We start from the raw sequence: 18726 nt of genomic DNA, 5'->3' as shown, positions 1-18726 counted from the left end.
TCAAACTGCCATATATCCAACCAATTTTGTTCGAGAAAGTGGTGGCTCAAGTTTTTTGAAATTTTCTATTTTTTTCAAAGGGTCAAAGTAAATGTTATAACAAAATTTTAGTCAAGGCGTTGGGTACCACCTTAAGTGACTGAATCCCACAAATAATGGTGAGGACAAATTACCCGGATGAGTAGTCACCTTCTACTTATTGAGTAGCACAGGACGTACATGTATTGCTCGTAAAGAGTAAGACTCGAATAACCCGTTTTCTGTTAAAAGTAAAGAAAAGGAGGACGATGTGGTCACAGCATACGAAACATACACATGGTAATTTGTGAAACAGGTGTTCCATAACATTCACCTAGTTTCAATTTGAATTGGGACCAAGTCAGCTATATCATTACGTAAGTTTGGGAATATGTCATGAATTTGGAGATTTGCATGTAATATGCATATGTCACTGAAATTATACATCGTAAATCAAGAATTGTATACCGCAGTTTAAAATCATTTATGCTTGTAGTCTAGATCTACCATCATACTATGAAAACATAAATCTTCGAAGAATCTTGTATCAGGTTTATCTAAATGATTACATGATATGTTATGTACTATGATAAGTAGTATACACTCATTTTAATAAATACATTAATGAAAAATACTACAATTTATTATCAAAATGCAAAATATAAAAAGACTATTTTATGTTAAATGATTATAACAAAATGTATTGTTTGTAAAGTTACGATGTTGATAGAATCTTGAACTTTTCTTTACAATCAAAAGCTTTTTTCCCATATGACTTTTTTGAAAAAAAAAAAAATAATAATTATAACATGACATTAATTTCCACAATATTTTTCCTATCTAATTTTAATGTAGCTCAAATGAAAATGTCAAACTAAAAAAGACCAAGTCACTTGACTTAAATTTTGATTTATTATTTTGCCAAAAAATGATCGTTCCGGATGTAGGTAAAATCATTAATGTGTTTGTGGACGCACTATATACATTGACCTATATTAAAAAATATTTACATTTGTAGGTTAACATATAATGAAGTGTTATATACCTCTTAAAAATGAAACACAATAATAAAACATTTGAGGTTACGGAAGCAGCAGTTTAAAAGTATTAGTATTAAACTAAGTAATAACAGGACATAATGTAAGAGACAAAGATGACGATTTTAATGGGACCTTCAATTTATTAAGATTCAACATCTGCAATATTCTTTTCATCAAACGTAGCAAGTTAAATGCGTAACCGCCTTGCAAATGTCTACTGTAAACCATTTTTTTTAACAAAATGAACAGCAGTAAAATGATAATTAATGTAAATTTCAAAATTTTGAAATGAGCATTTTTTTTTGTTTTTAATTCACATCGAATTTGTAAAGATTCTTTAAATTATTTTTGCATTAATACGCTTTGTACTAAATATAATTTTTTGCACGACTAAAAATGTATATGAATTTTGTCTTGATAACTTTTGTAACCATAAAAGAGCAGTTGAATCTACACTTTTTACTACTTTACTGTTTGAAAAAGAAATCGAAAATATAAAACTTGGGTTATTATTATTGTTAAACATGTTAAATATCAAAACTGATCCCTAAAGTTCGACGTTATAATTGATAACATATATGTGTTGTTGGGTGATTGATATTCAACCAAAAACCTGTATAAAAAAGGTTACTTAGAGTTCACGCCTACTGGTTGTAGTTACATATAGTAGAATTAAAATTGAGAATGGAGATGTGGAATGTGTCAAAGTGACAACAACCCGACCATAGAAGGCTCTCAATCGTTGAAGAGATATATGTCAAAAATACCTAAAATAAATAGCCAAATTCATCTAAAGCCAACTTTGCCTGAGGGAGTTGAAACCTTAGTTTCATAATAATTTCCAAACTCCCGCACCCGGAGGCGTCCTTCAGCTGCCCCCTAAACAAATATGTACACTAGTTAAGTGATAATGGACGTCATACTAAACTCCGAATTATACACAAGAAACTTAAATTAAAAATCATACAAGACTAACAAAGGCCAGAGGCTCCTGGCTTGGGACAGGCGCAAAATTACGGCGGGGTTAAACATATTGTTTGAGATCTCAACCCTCCCCAATACCTCTAGCCAATATATAAAAAAACCGCACAACAATACGCACATTAAAACTAAGTTTAAGAGAAGTCCCAGTCTTTAAGATATATTAATACAAAAAATGAAAGGAAGAAAACAAAACCTTGTAAGTTCTTTACATATCACTTAAAGATATATTGAATATATCCTGTCACTCAATTACCGACATAACAATTTGTTATTGCATCTCATAAATCCAAGTGAAGTTAAAACTAATGATACTACTTAGATAAAAAGGTTTTGATCTTTTTTTCTCAATATTGACACAGAAGGAATACTTCAAAATAGAGCTGTGACATTGTGATAATTTCACCTTACCCACTGTTAACTTCCCATTCCCCAGCAGAAACACTCCACTCCATCGTGTGATATTGACGTATCTCAATTGTAATTCGATACGAGCATACATATTTACATCATGCGGGTTTCACTGAAAGGGTTATGCCTTTGACGTTAAATATTTTGCAGGAAGGATTTGAGGGAAAACAGTACCTGGAGCCGCTTACCTTCTCTGACCACCCGATCTCGATTTTTAAAGTTGCATGTAAAATTAATTTTATTGTTTTGTTTTTTTTCTAAATGGATTCACTATATTAGATCATCGCTAATTTACATCTGTCTTTAAAATTCCAATAATAAATCACTAAGTTTATGCAAAGAATTAAAAAAAATAATTTCAAATGATATCTTTATCAAGGACTGTTTTCTTCTGAATTAGTCATCTAGAAATAACACCCAAGACAGGCAGTTTTCCCATTGAAACATTTACAGTAGAATTTCCATCCGGCTTCAGTGTGATGTGGTATGTCTGTCACAACGTCTGATCCAAACCAGAGAAGTTCACATCTAAAATGTATACAATGACTGTTGTTTTAAAAAATACATTTGATGAAATTGAACTCTACAGAAAAATTCAAACTAATGGAAAACAACTATGATATTCCTGACTAAGGTAGTTAATTATGTATCACATAGTAGATTAAATCTGCTTTTAAAGTTGTAAAACTCTAACTTGTATGATAGTCGCATATAATTCAATTATTTTGAAAACAATGTGTGAGCACAGACATAATAGGTATTAATGTAATAATAACTATTTAGAGGTCAACATGTTTTATAATCTTAATCACCATAAATACATATAATCAGGGTTTCCCCTGGGTCAATTATTTTTTTCGCCACCTCCTTCGCCAAAACAATATATTTTTCGCCACTTTATTATTTTTTTCGCCAAATGACATAACTTTATTTTTCGTTTAGAATTTACATTTCGCCCCCCCCCCATTCCCCCTTTCCATTAAATAAGACGATTTTGCCCATTGTGTCTATGATTATGCTATCAAACTTATTTTAGAGTTTAAATGTTAATGAATAAACACTAAAAATTTACTTTAAAACAACAGATTTTTTTAATTTAAAAGGGAAAACTATTCATTGTACTTTAAACAACTTTTCTAATTGATTGGGCCACTATACTTTTTAATTATAGAAGATAAACGTCCTGGAATATAACAAAATTAATGGACATGTTTTGATTATATAATACCAGTATAGTTCGTAGGGAAAGTTTCTTTAAAAGAAAACTACTGATGTTCCCTTTTGTACTAAGAAGTTTTTTTTACAACAAAACAAAAGCTTTTATCACATGAAATTGATCCCTCGTTTCATGTGTAGTCATTATATTATTGGATAGATTTCTTCATAACGACAGTTTTCTTTTCTTGACCATCGTAAATGAAAAAGTAGAGACGTAAAACTAGGCTTGAACAAGTGTGTCACTCAAACGACTTTAAAAACGTCTTCCTAATCAATTACCGATATTTAAGTTAAAGGATAATTAAAGTTTTAAATCCGAGATTTTTCTTGCTTTTGGACATTTTTCGTCACAACAACAGCTTTCTTTTCTAAATTATCTTTAAAAGCGGAGGGGACGTCAAAAGTTTGCTTCAAACACGTGCGTCGGAAAGTGGTAAATAAATTCTGTATGTGACATTTAGCAGAAGCCATTTAACCATATCATTTTGTCAAACAATTCAATCAACACCTTTATTAATATAGTCCTTTGTTGTCGATAGCTATAAAATGCAATCAGCTGATTATTGATTTTCTGTCCAACCTTAATGAGGTAAAGGTGAATTCCGAGTATTGTCTGATCGGGTAAAGTCCGAGAAACTCGAAAAAAGTAAATAAACAAGATGGAGGAAAATAAATCGTTCTATATATTTCTTTCGCCAAATTCTTTCGCAAATGACGAATTTTTATCGCCACAATTATTATTTTTTTCGCAAATTGCGAAAATGGCGACCGCCAGCGGAAACCCTGCATATAATCATGCCAACTAAGAACACAAAATTATACGCATGCAGTTACCTTATTGAAAACCAAAATAGGGTGATTTGAATACACAGAAAACTAGTTATGAGCCTTGTTAAAAATATTTTCTGTAACAAATGTAGTGTATAGTAAGGATGTACTTAGGTGAGGTTTTTGGAATTTGTGTCAAATGTTCAGACTCTACAATACTATGTAAAATACTTTGTATAATAACACCCATTTATCTTTTCATATAAGACTTAAATAAATAGCTCATATAAGGTCATACACAAGAATTAAAGCTTATTTTAGATCTTTTTTTTTAATTTGAGACCCAAATACTACCAATGCAAATATAAGGTAAACGTCCTAGTCAGCCTTTTACTGTCATATTTTAAAAATCAAATACCTTGAAAAGGAGCTCCATGCCTTATCAATATTTTTAGCTTATTGTTTTCCGTAACAAATGGTCTTCCGACTTATAATAACAATCTAAATTCGTGATTAAAGAACATCCGTAAAATATACCTTACTGTATGCATTTTCTGTATCATAATCATCTTTAATTGTCACCATTGTATACCAATACGACACTATAGAATGTATTTTATCAAATGAGTTATCGATTTAACATTTACTTGTTCGTGTCTCCTTAAGTGTGTCCTTCATTTTCTATTTTCAGAACCAAAAGAATGGGTTTCTTACTTCAAATATCGTAAGTCCAGGTTTTAAAAAAGTGTAGCAAACGACTAGTATGAAATTATTTTTTTTCATACATCCCGAATTCCGGACTTATGTGTAACCAAACTTATAAACACATAAATGGTTTTCAAAAACATGATATGTGTAACCAAACTTATAAACACATAAATGGTTTTTAAAAACATAATATGTGTAACCAAACTAAACAAATAAATGTCATTTGAAACATAATATGTGTAACCAAACTAAACAAATAAATGTCATTTAAAACATAATATGTGTATCCAAACCAAACAAATAAATGTGTAAGTGTAAAAAAGTATTTTTGACAACACAAACCTGTTCATGGCGCTGTTGAAATTATAACCCATACAAGTCTTTGACATTCCACAGCTAGTAGCACATCTCATTTCTGAACATTTTATTTCACCGACAACAACCATGTCAGACTTGGTATTATCCATACTACAGCTGTCAAAATATCCAGCAAATTTGTCTGAAACTGTATCAAATTTGTTTTATCTATTTATTCGAAAGCATTATTCAAAATCCTATAGCATATGAAGAAGTTTTCTTTTCGAACATTACGAAGGTAACTGGATACGAATTCATTTAAAACAAACATAAATGTTACACAATACTAAGTCGGGTACAGTTTCATATTTGTATAAACAAATGTTTAACTGCATATGTTATGGTCAAGTGACCGCGCGAGGTTGTCAAGAAATCAAAGCTTTTAATATTATTGTTATGTCATTCATAAGCTTTATTTTTTGCATTTATCCAAGACATCAGATAAAGGAGTAATGACACTTCTTTCAATTGTTTTGTTTCATATCTGTTAGGTTATGTGAACAGAATTGTATGCAATCTTAAACGGTATGCTTATGTACTAAAATATGAAATTATAAAGAGAAAGTTTTTGAATTATATTTGTCTTATGCGTCGATGAAGCATGTTCTATAAGTATAAAGGCCAAACAATTTCTATAGAAAAAACAACAATTAAAATGTTATATACTTGGCTATACATGAACTTATTACAAGACTGTTGGAAAAATTGATGTTCCCGTGGCAATACAAACATAATAAAACTGCGCAAACAGCGCACGATATACCTTTATTGTTCATATTGAAATTGTAATTCCAAAGAAAACATGGGTTATTTCGAATGAGTTGAATCATTTTTAAATTTTACGGACGCCATCACGAGTTGGTTGACCGTTATGGAATAACCGTTTCACAAATGATATCGGATATGTTCGGATAGGATATGTTCTTTACAAACCCCTTACCTTGCATGAATGTGACCTACCGAATTAGACTATTTACCGGATTTGTTATCACATAAGCAACACGACGGGTGCCACATGTGGAGAAGGATCTGCTTACTCTTTCGGAGCACCTGAGATCACCCCTAGTTTTTAGTGTGGTTTGTGTTGTTTATTATTTAGTTTTCTATGTTATTTCATGTGTACTATTGTTTGTCTTTTTAGCCATGGCGTTGTCAGTTTATTTTTGATTTATGAGTTTGACTGTACTCTGGTATCTTTCGTCCCTCTTTTGTAAAAAATCCAAGAATTATGTAAAAAAAGGATATTATCATTTGTGTGTATGACCTTTAAAAAATAATATTGTGACAATGCTGGACTGATAATAACTATTATTGAACGTGTTTTAATTGTACATAAACATATATTTATTTGAATATTGCCGGATGATCAACTTCTCGGGCGTGCACAAAAACTAATAAATGCAGTGACTTTCATACTCATGATTCAAAACCATTAATAATTTGCAAACGATAAGGGCCGTTTTATATGTATATCTGGGGAATGGTTACTTATGAAATACTTTGATTATCCTGTCATATAGAGTTTACATCCACCACGACACCGTTCTGTTCGTTCACTTTGAGATCTCAATATCATTGTTTGTTTAAGATAATACCTTATCAATGCTTATAAATTTAGTATTTATTATGTGTGTGCCTCCATTTTCATTAACATTGTCTATATTTATGACAGAACATATAGAAATGTCTTAGTTTTATTTTTAAAATATAGTTCGGACAAGAAGGACGAAGTAAGGACAAAATTTAATAACGTTTCTTTATTCAAGAATAACGAAATATGTTTGTCTTTCTAAAGGTTACTAACCAAATGACGCAAGAAACGTTCCTTTTGAATGTATGATTTGACGTTTTCTGTTACGTCATCGTTAATACAATAATACACGGATAGGAGCCTTTAGAATACCATGTCAGTCTGACTCAATCCTTTGAACCGCCAACTACTTTTTTTATTGACCACCAGTTGATTGTGTTATCTGTTGGATGCTGAATGTGTATTTGTTGTTATTGAAATAACAAGTCAAAATACTGCTGAAAAATTTATTATTGTTACGTAACTAGTTTATTACAAATCTGCTTCTTCACACTGACATTCAGTAAAGACATATTAAGTTGTTACTATTGTAGCTGAATGACAAACCGATTAATAAATCAAAATGGTGCTTCATTTCCTAATAACCAAAATGAAATAAAGTTAGGATGAAATCAATCCAGACATACCAGAGTCAGTACGCAATTTGTGGAATATTGCCTTAAATATGACAGTTAAAATCCGTAACTCTGGAACAACAAATTGGAAAAAAATATATAAAAAAGATCAATCCCTCGTAACCAGAATATGATTAACCAAATTTGTATAAGCACTCTATATACAACTCCGCGTGATAGGACGCACCAGTTTTAATATTACCAGTTCTTTAACATAAAATCTGGAGTCATTCTTTGAAGCAACTTTTCTTTAACAGTCAGTACTCAATACTTGGGCTTATAAGAGCACTAACATATATTAAAAGGGTTGTAGTTATTAAAACTTTAGCACTTCCCATTTTAGTTCAAGTTCTGACTGTCCTTCCTAACCCCCCAGATGGGGTTTTGAAGGAGATTCAGAATATATTTTTCAACTTTTCATGGAAAGGTAAACCGGATTAAGTGAAAAGGGCAGTGATAATGTCCGAACACTGTGATGGTGGTCTTAAGATGCATAATATTTATTATTTTTGCTATAATAGTGTAAAAATGTTTTGGCTGTATAAATTATTAGACCACCAAAATTACTCTCCTTGGAAAGTCTTGCTACTTAGTTATGTACAAAAAAAATGTTTTTTTGGGGGGACAACATTTTACACTTAAGTCAAGTAGGATTGCTCTTTTTAGCAGAAAAAAAGTTAATCCGTTTTGACATGATATCCTGGTAAATGTTTCCAAGTTAAAAATTAAGCTTAAAGCTAAAAACAATGCTGAAATTCTGGCCCAGTCCATATGGCCGAACACGAACATCAAAATGGATGGCAAGATGATTTTGAGGTTCAAATATATTGAAAATAGTAAATTCTTCATTAATGATCTGATGTCAGATAATAGTACATTATTCATATATGATGAATTTAAAAAAAATATGATATTAATACTAATTTTGTAGAGTTTTATGGTATTTTAAGTGCGATTCCGAACAGATGGAAAAGTATAATAGAAGGTAGTTCAACACTGGAAATTATTTAAAATAAATTAATAGATAAAGTTGAAAAGGAACCAAAATCTTGTAAAATTTTCTATACATTATTTTTGGAAGATAATAAAGTGATATCTTTATCTTCCCGTGAAAAATGGGAAAGAGATTTTAATATGCAGAATGAAGATTGAAATGCTATTCATTCCATGCCCTTCATTAGAACCAGAAATTCTTTTTTACAAAACTTTCAATTTAAGATTGTTCATAGGATTCTACCATGTAATTCATTTTTATTGAAATGTAAATTAAAAGAAACTGAACTATGTACATTTTGTTCAGAAATTAAAGAAAATATTTTTCACATATTTTGGGAATGTACTGTATCACTACTGGCTATCCGTTGTAGATTGGATTAAAAATTATGGCACTATCCTGCTTTTCAGTGCAAAAGAAGTCATTTTAGATGTGTCGGAGGATTTTGTCAACAGTAAAATAGTTAATAATGTTTTGTTGTTATTCAAACATTATATATACAAATGTAGATGTAAGAACATGACCTCCACAAAATATGGTGGATTAGAATATTTAAAGTAGTAAATTAATATAAAAAAAATACTCTGTATGTTTCTTAACCCCTGTACAAAAAGTAAAAATGGATCACAAATGGAATTTGTTAGAAGCAGCTTTTATTTAATTAACAAAATCATTTGTAATATTTATATTTACATATAATTACATCTTATTATATCCTTATGACTTAATTGATCTTTCAAGTATTACTTTAGTTTTTATAATGTGCATCGAATACTGTAGTATATAATTTCACATGTTTCATGAAAAATAAGATAATTACAACACAATCTTTTCTTTAAAAGAAACTATATTGAAGATAGAAACGAATAACATTAGATTTTCAACTTTATTTTTATGATAGTACTAAATATATAAATAAAGGGGCACTAGCTACGAGATATATAAAAAATCTAATATATTATTTTTTTGCCCAAATCATCAATGAAATGCAAAAAGTGAAATAATAATTCGCTTTTAGCAGCCTGCATGGTTCAATTTTGTCAACATAATAAAAAAAACATTGATTATTAATTATTCACTTGCAAGTGAATAATTCGACCTACTTGAATCCGTATTCATGTAAACTTCTATTTAGCAGGTCGAAAACTCTAGATTTCCTGACGTCAGAATATATTTAAAGAGTAATTTCCCAAACACAAGGCCAATACAGCTTTGACAAACTGACCAATCGACTCAATTAACTTCAATGCATTGTGGGCTACTACGAGTTTACTACTAGTTGAAAACACGTGGAACTAGTTGGAAAACTGTCAACTATCATAGTGTCTGGGACTCTCAAATTAATTTTTGTTTTGTTCTGCGAATATGTCTATTGTAAAATATATAACATACACTTCAATTTACATGCTCAGATTAAAACAAATGTTGTTTACGGGTATCACAATTCGACTTTCTTTGTCGCCTTGTAAAAGTAGTTGAACAGATTTTTTCCATTGTTATGCAGTATTTTCACGGCGTGAAACAGTGAATTTTCAGATGAATTGACCATTGTCTAGTATGAGCAATTTTTGAGCTCTTTTAAACATGTAAAATGTCATTCATCAACATTACTGCCTCGAAAAACATGAAAACTGGCACTGAAACTCTTCTATCTGTAGTGGATGTGTAATTTTTTTTTATCAGGACTTGAACTAAAAATAAAAGCACCACAATATTCATGCTAAAAATAAGTGCTAAAAATAAGTCTATAGCTTAAATACTTTATATAGTTTCATCCATCGATAATGTCCGTCTGTTGCTAATTTTATCCCAAAATATACCTTAGAGGTATTCTTATCATTCGGCTGCTGGCCTATTGACGTATGCGCAATATTTCCAATTATTCAATTCCTCTGGATCACAGTGGGTTCTATATTACCTATTATTATTTTTAAACGTGCCTTATATATAGAAATAAGCAGATGAGGTATAAGTGCCAAATGAAACATTTTTGAATCCAAGACACAATCTAGAAAAGTAAGCAAAAATAGGTTCAATGCTAAAAAGTAAGCTATAAAGGGACCAACAATTACATGTGTAAAACAATCAAAACAAAAAAAATCGCATAAAAACAACAACAACGGCCTAATTTAATATACAAAAGAAGCAGAAACGTATATAATTGGCCTCGAGTGATTAATATGCATTGTTGTTTTTAAAGGCAAAGAAATCAACACATTCTTTATAGCTACCAGTTATACAAAAGTTGCTGAACCCTATGAATATTAGCACCGGCTATTATCGACGGCTAATTTTACACTAGTAAGTTTGTCTGATGGGTATTTTTCACTGTTATTCCGCTGATGTCTGTTGGACGAATACCTGAAATCTCCGATCATCGTCAAACATATTAATGGCTGTACATCGGGTAATTCAAACACTTTTTATTTCGCATAGAATACATCTTTTGCGATATTTTCTTTCTATTGCCCTTGTAGATATTCATGATTGGATCTCGAATTATAATAAGTATCTTTTTAACAAAATTATTTTGTACATAAATTCAAGTGTTTTCATTGCCATATTTAATATAAACATCTATATTTAGAATATGGACCTGTCGTTTGAAACTAAGGCTTTTCTACCTCAGGAATAGATTACCTTAGATGTATTTGGCAAAACATTTAGGATTTTTTGGTCCTCAATACTCTTCAACTCCGTACTTTATTTGGCCTTTTAAACAATTTTTGATTCGCGCGTCACTGATGAGTCTTTTGTAGACGAAACACGCGTCTGGCGTAAACACAATTTTTTGAGTTTTTTTCATAGATTATTTTATCAGAAAAGTTATATTATCAAAGTTTGAATAGAACGGATCATTATTACTATTCTTATGATTTCGACGAAAATGATTCAATTGTACTTTTGACATACCCAAGTTAGTACAAAATAGGCGTACTGCGAACAAATCTCAAATCATGATACCCCGTCTATCGAAAAGTCAATCCAATCCAACCTCACAAATCGATTCCCTGTCCCTCAAAAAGTCTTTGAAATTAAAAAAATATAAGTTCTGACAATTAGGCATCCACGTAGTCCATTGACATGTAATCAAATTTCAAACATTGCACAGAAATGCTAATGTCTTATATATTTTTGCTTGAATGTTTTGGTGAGCACATACATATTACCGTTCGCCGCCTTCGATGCAAAAAAAAAACCACCCCGAAAACAAACCGTTGGATAACAATGATTGTGAAAAGAAAATAGAAGTTATGAAAAAGAAATCAGTTAATCAAAAGCAAACATAAAAAACAAATATTAGAAATATGTCATTAAGTTTCCCCTATGAGTATGATAAGTAAGATCTTTTATTCTAATATAGATTAAAACTCACGTGGAAAGGTAACATATGGCCACCGAAAGCTCTTTTTTTGAGAGCCCAGGTGGTCGTGTGGTCTAGCGGGACGGCTGCAGTGCAGGCGATTTGGTGTCACGATATCACAATAGCATGGGTTCGAATCCCGGTGAGGGAAGAACCAAAAATTTGCGAAAGCAAATTTACAGATCTAACATGGTTGGGTTGATGTTTAGACGAGTTGTATATATATATATATATATACGAGTCTAAATTGAAAACTACGTTCAACCCTATGATTGCGTTGGACAAAAACCGCAATTTTTATACGTGTGCATGTCAAACAAATTTCGTTGTAGAAGGGTCTAAAAACAGCACAAACAACATTTTCCAAAAGACCAAAAAAGTGAAAAAGTATATCTAAACAAAACGCATTTGACTTACAGGTCGAACAACTGATGTTCTCTAACCCTGCTGACTGCCATTCGCGATTGCCAAATAAAATTGATCACAAGATGTAACAAAATGGATCTTAATATAAATTTAATACGTCACAGAAATTTTTTTTTTGTTAACTTGTGGCTACGATGTTGTGCCACAAACATTCGGTGTCAATATTTCTTTAGTACACCAGATCTAGATTTCGACAATATATGTCTCTTCAGTGATGTTAGGGATAGAAACGGTATTTGGAAGGCCATATAATTTACTCTCAATTTAAAGATTGACTCTTGAATTTTAAGAGACAATATAGGATGAACGGATCATATAAACTGGAGGGAAAATATGATGCATGCCCAAACAAAAAATATAAACGAGTCTAAATTGGAAACTACGTTCAACCCTATGATTGTGTTGGATAAAAACCGCAATTTTTATACGTGTGCATGTCAAACAAATTTCGTTGTAGAAGGGTCTAAAAACAGCACAAACAACATTTTCCAAAAGACCAAAAAAGTGAAAAAGTATATCTAAACAAAACGCATTTGACTTACAGGTCGAACAACTGATGTTCTTTAACCCTGCTGACTGTCATTCGCGATTGCCAAATAAAATTGATCACAAGATGTAACAAAATGGATCTTAATATAAATTTAATACGTCACAGAATTTTTTTTTTTTTTTTAACTTGTGGCTACGATGTTGTGCCACAAACATTCGGTGTCAATATTTCTTTTGTACACCAGATCTAGATTTCGACAATATATGCCTCTTCAGTGATGTTAGGGATCGAAACGGTATTTGGAAGGCCATATAATTTACTCTCAATTTAAAGATTGACTCTTGAATTTTAAGAGACAATATAGGATGAACGGATCATATAAACTGGAGGGAAAATATGATGCATGCCCAAACAAAAAATATAAACGAGTCTAAATTGAAAACTACGTTCAACCCTATGATTGCGTTGGATAAAAACCGCAATTTTTATACGTGTGCATGTCAAACAAATTTCGTTGTAGAAGGGTCTTAAAACAGCACAAACAACATTTTCCAAAAGACCAAAAAAGTGAAAAAATATATCTAAACAAAACGCATTTGACTTACAGGTCGAACAACTGATGTTCTTTAACCCTGCTGACTGCCATTCGCGATTGCCAAATAAAATTGATCACAAGATGTAACAAAATGGATCTTAATATAAATTAAATACGTCACAGAAGATTTTTTTTTGTTAACTTGTGGCTACGATGTTGTGCCACAAACATTCGGTGTCAATATTTCTTTAGTACACCAGATCTAGATTTCGACAATATATGTCTCTTCAGTGATGTTAGGGATAGAAACGGTATTTGGAAGGCCATATAATTTACTCTCAGTTTAAAGATTGACTCTTGAATTTTAAGAGACAATATAGGATGAACGGATCATATAAACTGGAGGGAAAATATGATGCATGCCCAAACAAAAAATATAAACGAGTCTAAATCGAAAATTACGTTCAACCCTATGATTGCGTTGGATAAAAACCGCAATTTTTATACGTGTGCATGTCAAACAAATTTCGTTGTAGAAGGGTCTAAATATATATATATATATATATAACCAATTTGTGAATATTAAACATAAAGGGAATGTGTAAGTATATATAAAACTGGTATACGGTTCAAAAATTAATATCATTTATTTATTTTAATTGAACAAAAGATGTTCATCTTTCATTTTATGTGTTATTTTTTAACAAAAATATTTGTTTTGTATATTTTAATGATGAAATATTGGTTGTCTCGAGAATATAATAGCTCCTCCACTGAACTCAGAATGCACGTATCAAAAATGTCAGCACGTATTGTTTAATCTTATGTTTAACTGTACTTTTAAAACTCGGGTTTCCATTTTTTGATGCGAAAAATAAATTATTCGAATGAGATATTAGAACTGGTCAATCCTCAAAGATGTAAAAAGTAAAATAAAAAATACTGAACTCCGTTGAAAATTCAAAACGGAAGTCTCTAATCAAATGGCAAAATCAAATGATAAAACACATCAAGCGAATGGACAACAACTGTCATATTCTTGACTTGGTACAGCCATTTTCAAAATTTAGAAAATGTAGAAAATGGTTGGTTAAACATTGTTTTATAACATTAAACCTCTCACCTGTATGGCAGTCGCATAAAATTCCGTTATATTTACAGCGGTACGTGAATCGAACTATGGTTACAGCAGTCATCGCTGTTTTACAATCTCAAAACAAATAAAGGAAAATGTAATACATTGCCGGTTCCACTAAACGTTCAGACACAATGTAAAGGTACGTAAAGTAAATTGATGTAGTTTTGAATAGACAAGAACAAAACATGAACCTCTTGGAAAAGCAAAACAGATGCAAACGTTTCTCTCATCAGAAAATATATATATATATATTATAATTATTACTGACAACATTGCTAAACTACTGAAAATTGAACTGATAGACATCATGGTGGGTAAACAGGTCTGTATCAAACACAGATGCATTTTATGAATTAAGACAAAAAGTAAACATAGCAAATGAGGTACAAATTTGAAATTACCTTCAATTTGTATTTTCCAATTTCTTTCTTCAGGCCCTTGTGTAAATACTCCAATACTCCTCACTTCAAAATTATTTGGATTTGTGACATTTCCCAACACATTTGCACTAACGTTAATCCCAGTTCCGAATATAATGTCTCCACCTGCCCAACTAATCCAGAATGGTAGATACATAGTGCAGTTCATTTTAATCTGGTGGACAAATTTTTTATATTTGAATTTTTCAGAATCATCTGTGCAGTACATAATGAACAATTCGAAATGATCGAAATTTACAAAAGCAATATCATAAAATGGTTCTGATGAGTTTCTGACACCTGAACTTGACAGAAGAACATGTGCCCACGTGCATGTGTTTATTTCAAACACTAAGGACGTTATTCCATTAAGGTCTAGGCTATATCTATTTACGTCAATATTGTAGTTCATGCTATCAGCTACAGACTGTGCATTAACATTACGATCAACCATTGTTGATACATTGGTTGTTATCTGTACACCTTCAATATATAAACATAAATTACATCATATATTGTATATGTGTCATATAGGTAATATAGGTACAGAAACAATGCATCAAGTGCATATGCAATCAGGCATTCATTTACTATCTATAATTCTGGTGCTACTTTCTGTAAAACCCATTGGCATAAAGACCAACAAAATATTTTTTTTGGTTAAGATAGATAAACACTAGTAATATCAATACATGATTTGGTAATAGGGATTGCTTGACATTTGATGTATTCAATTGATAGCAATTTTTGTACGTTCTGAGTTGTCTGATAGCAAGCTTTTATTTTGTGGATATCTATTTGATATGTTCTTTGATTTATATCTTTTAAATGCTCCCTTTTTATATATTTTAATTTTGGATGTAAAATGTCTTTTGATTTCAGTGTTCTAGCTAGAATTTCAAAAGGGCAGGGTGCCAATCCTGAAAAAGGGCATTTAACGCGTGATATGATTATATGAAAAGGGCATGTTTTAATAAATATATTTATCAAACATTGTTTTTACTCATTTCATCACTAGTTATATTGATACAAGTACGATAAGATCAGATTAAACTCTAGCGGTCTACTTTTTATGCTGAAAAACTTGTCACACAAGTTCTTGTCACACAAGTTTTCAAAGCATTGCTTGTCCTAGTTTAGCTTTATATGCAGAATGTTTTGCAGGGTTTCCTAGTTCATTTTGTTTATTCTCCCATACTCAGTTGGAAAGATCTTTATTCATCAGATAGGTAGAAATTGCAAGAGAAACGAAACAGTATAAGAAATAAACAACCGATCTGATAAAATAATGATTAAGCAAATATTTTTTCCCCAATATTCAAACTGACCTAATGATAGTAAGAGTTTGTTGTGGTGATACACAAACGCTCACATATGTGTAACCCTGTAATATTGTCTATGTGTTTGTCATAAGCAAGGATCTATAGTCAACGTTTGACGTTGTTTGCTATCGTTTGATTTTGTTTTGGTTATTGTTTAGAAAATACCCGTCGAATGCTCAAAACTTTTTTAAAGGAGTAGGTCCAGTAAGGCATAGAGCCGTTTTACAAAATTGTTAAAATGTAAACTTTGAGTTATTTATTGGAAAGTAGAATGCGTCTGCTACATAAATATGGGCTGTTTTGAAAATACTATATATCGAGTACTATCATCATTTAGTCATGCTAAATTACTAAAATATCACAATTTCAGCATTTTAGATAAATTTGAGGTTCCCGTCTTAAATGAAAGTAGCAGCATGTGTGTTCATTCATTATATTGAAATGTAAGTTGAATTTGATGATAACATGGAGAATACATAGCATATATAAAGGTTGAGGATGAACACGGATGCGGCCACTTTCATTTTTAACAAAAACATATGAAAAATGAAATTTTTTAGCATATTTGATAGATTTTTCATATTGAGGCTTGAATCTGAGCGTTTTCAATTACTTAATCAGATAAAATCTTTCATATAAACTAATTGAATCAACTGAAATAGATACTCAAGAGTTTAAAAAGTGTCAAAAATCATTCGTCAGATGAACCTGAAATTTGAGGCCAAATTGACCCTTACCGGACCTACTCGTTTGTCTTTTTTTGTATTGAATACTAAACTGTGTGAAATGTATTTATTGATAAAATGTATACTCTTATCTTTAGTTGTTCCTCTCTTGTCAAGTTGTCTCCGGTTGAAAGATTCTCATAGAGGCTTTTATACCACATGTCATTATATTTTATTGAACTAGCTGAGTAGATTTTAGAAGGTTGCTCTAAAGCAACACTATTCAAATGACTTAAAATACACGAAAAAAGCATGAAGACAAAGAAAAAGCAACAACAACAAGCATGAATTTCACATTCAATTTATGATTTTTTTTCTAGAACGTGCACTTGTGCTCATTTTTCTATTCTTTTTAAAGGCTTTACTTTACTATTGTAAATAATTAAAACAAGTTATTTAAAGAATTGTTACAATATCAAAATTCTTTTGTGACATTTGATTTAAAAAATGAAATTTTTGGAGTGAAATATATATCTAAATAAAAAAATCAACTTACCACTAGCTTTAAAAGTTGATGAACATAAAAGTAGAACTCCAAACCACTGATCTGTCTTAAAAACCATATTCACAATATTCATACGTTCCAGTAAACTTTTGAACATTTATGGCAACTTCACATCAAAGATGTCCCCTTATATAATCACTGTTCATCTATTATTGAACATTGTCGACCAATATTGAGATCTTTTAGAACCAATTTAAAGCTTACTAATTAATTACGTGGTAACATTTTTAACAATGAAGGCTTGATACAGCATATTTGATGAGCTTTTTTTGCCTTTTGGGAATTAAAGTTTTAATGATCATACAACAACATATTTACAAAGCATTCCTGTGTATATCGGAAAAATATAGTAAATGCAAACTTAAATAAAACAAAAACATACAACATCAAATTAATTCGTCGTAAAGAACATTTGGAATGTGCAGAAAAAAAGACCAGCAGTTTTGACATTATAATAAAACCAATTTTGATTAATTGTTGAAACGTAAAGAATCATACTATAAACTTAGAAGGCACACATTATTGTCTCAGACATTTGAAACCAGTGACTTTATCTATAAATATTTTCTGTTTTGTTAACCGACGGTATATTGACAAAACGCTTTTGAATGTGTCAAAAACGTATATCAAAATGAGGTTCTTGCTTAAAGGGGCACTAGCTGTCAAATTCGTGTTCACCAAATTGACTCAAATTCTCATATTTCATTTATAACAATGTAAAACATTTTTCAAAACTATCAAAAGTATAAAATGAACAATTTACAGGCCATGGTCTCAATAATATTTAGCTCCGTTTCGTGTGAAGTTTAGCAAGGAAGACATCTAATTAAATTCCAGTTGACCGTCTATGACCATATAAACGATGTAAACATACACATAGATATAAATAGATTAAGCAACTCGTGCAGTTGGATTTTTATAGGTCTACTAAATTTTGTATTATAGATTGAAAATTTATGTTTATCGTCGTTTGTTCCTACATAAGGATGATTTTTTTGTGGATCGAATCAGTCAATCAAAATATTTACCTTTGTTTCACTTTCAATGTTGACATACTTTTCCTTTAAATAACCATACACGGACAATGCATGCGTTATTTTAT

General features: G+C 30.9%; 1 protein-coding gene and 1 long non-coding RNA gene across 2 annotated transcripts; both read right to left on the bottom strand.

Annotated features, from left to right (window-relative positions):
* Positions 1-1447: 1447 nt before the first annotated feature.
* Positions 1448-15079, bottom strand: LOC134701634 (uncharacterized). The gene is made up of 3 exons (XR_010104169.1): positions 15055-15079; positions 5487-5649; positions 1448-2978 (listed from the first exon to the last, which is right to left on the bottom strand). It is a non-coding gene; the product is annotated as an uncharacterized LOC134701634 (long non-coding RNA).
* An 88-nt stretch (positions 15080-15167) lies between these two features.
* LOC134701647 (uncharacterized) lies at positions 15168-17721 on the bottom strand. Its single transcript, XM_063562785.1, has 3 exons — positions 17616-17721; positions 15332-15555; positions 15168-15206 (listed from the first exon to the last, which is right to left on the bottom strand). Exons 1-3 carry the CDS (start codon positions 17719-17721, stop codon positions 15168-15170), a joined length of 369 nt encoding a protein of 122 aa, XP_063418855.1.
* Between the last annotated feature and the right edge of the window lie 1005 nt (positions 17722-18726).

The sequence above is a fragment of the Mytilus trossulus genome, unplaced genomic scaffold (genome assembly GCF_036588685.1).
Source record: "Mytilus trossulus isolate FHL-02 unplaced genomic scaffold, PNRI_Mtr1.1.1.hap1 h1tg000247l__unscaffolded, whole genome shotgun sequence".
NCBI classification, from domain to species: Eukaryota; Metazoa; Mollusca; class Bivalvia; order Mytilida; family Mytilidae; genus Mytilus; species Mytilus trossulus.
This window is presented reverse-complemented; position numbering and strand designations above follow the sequence as displayed.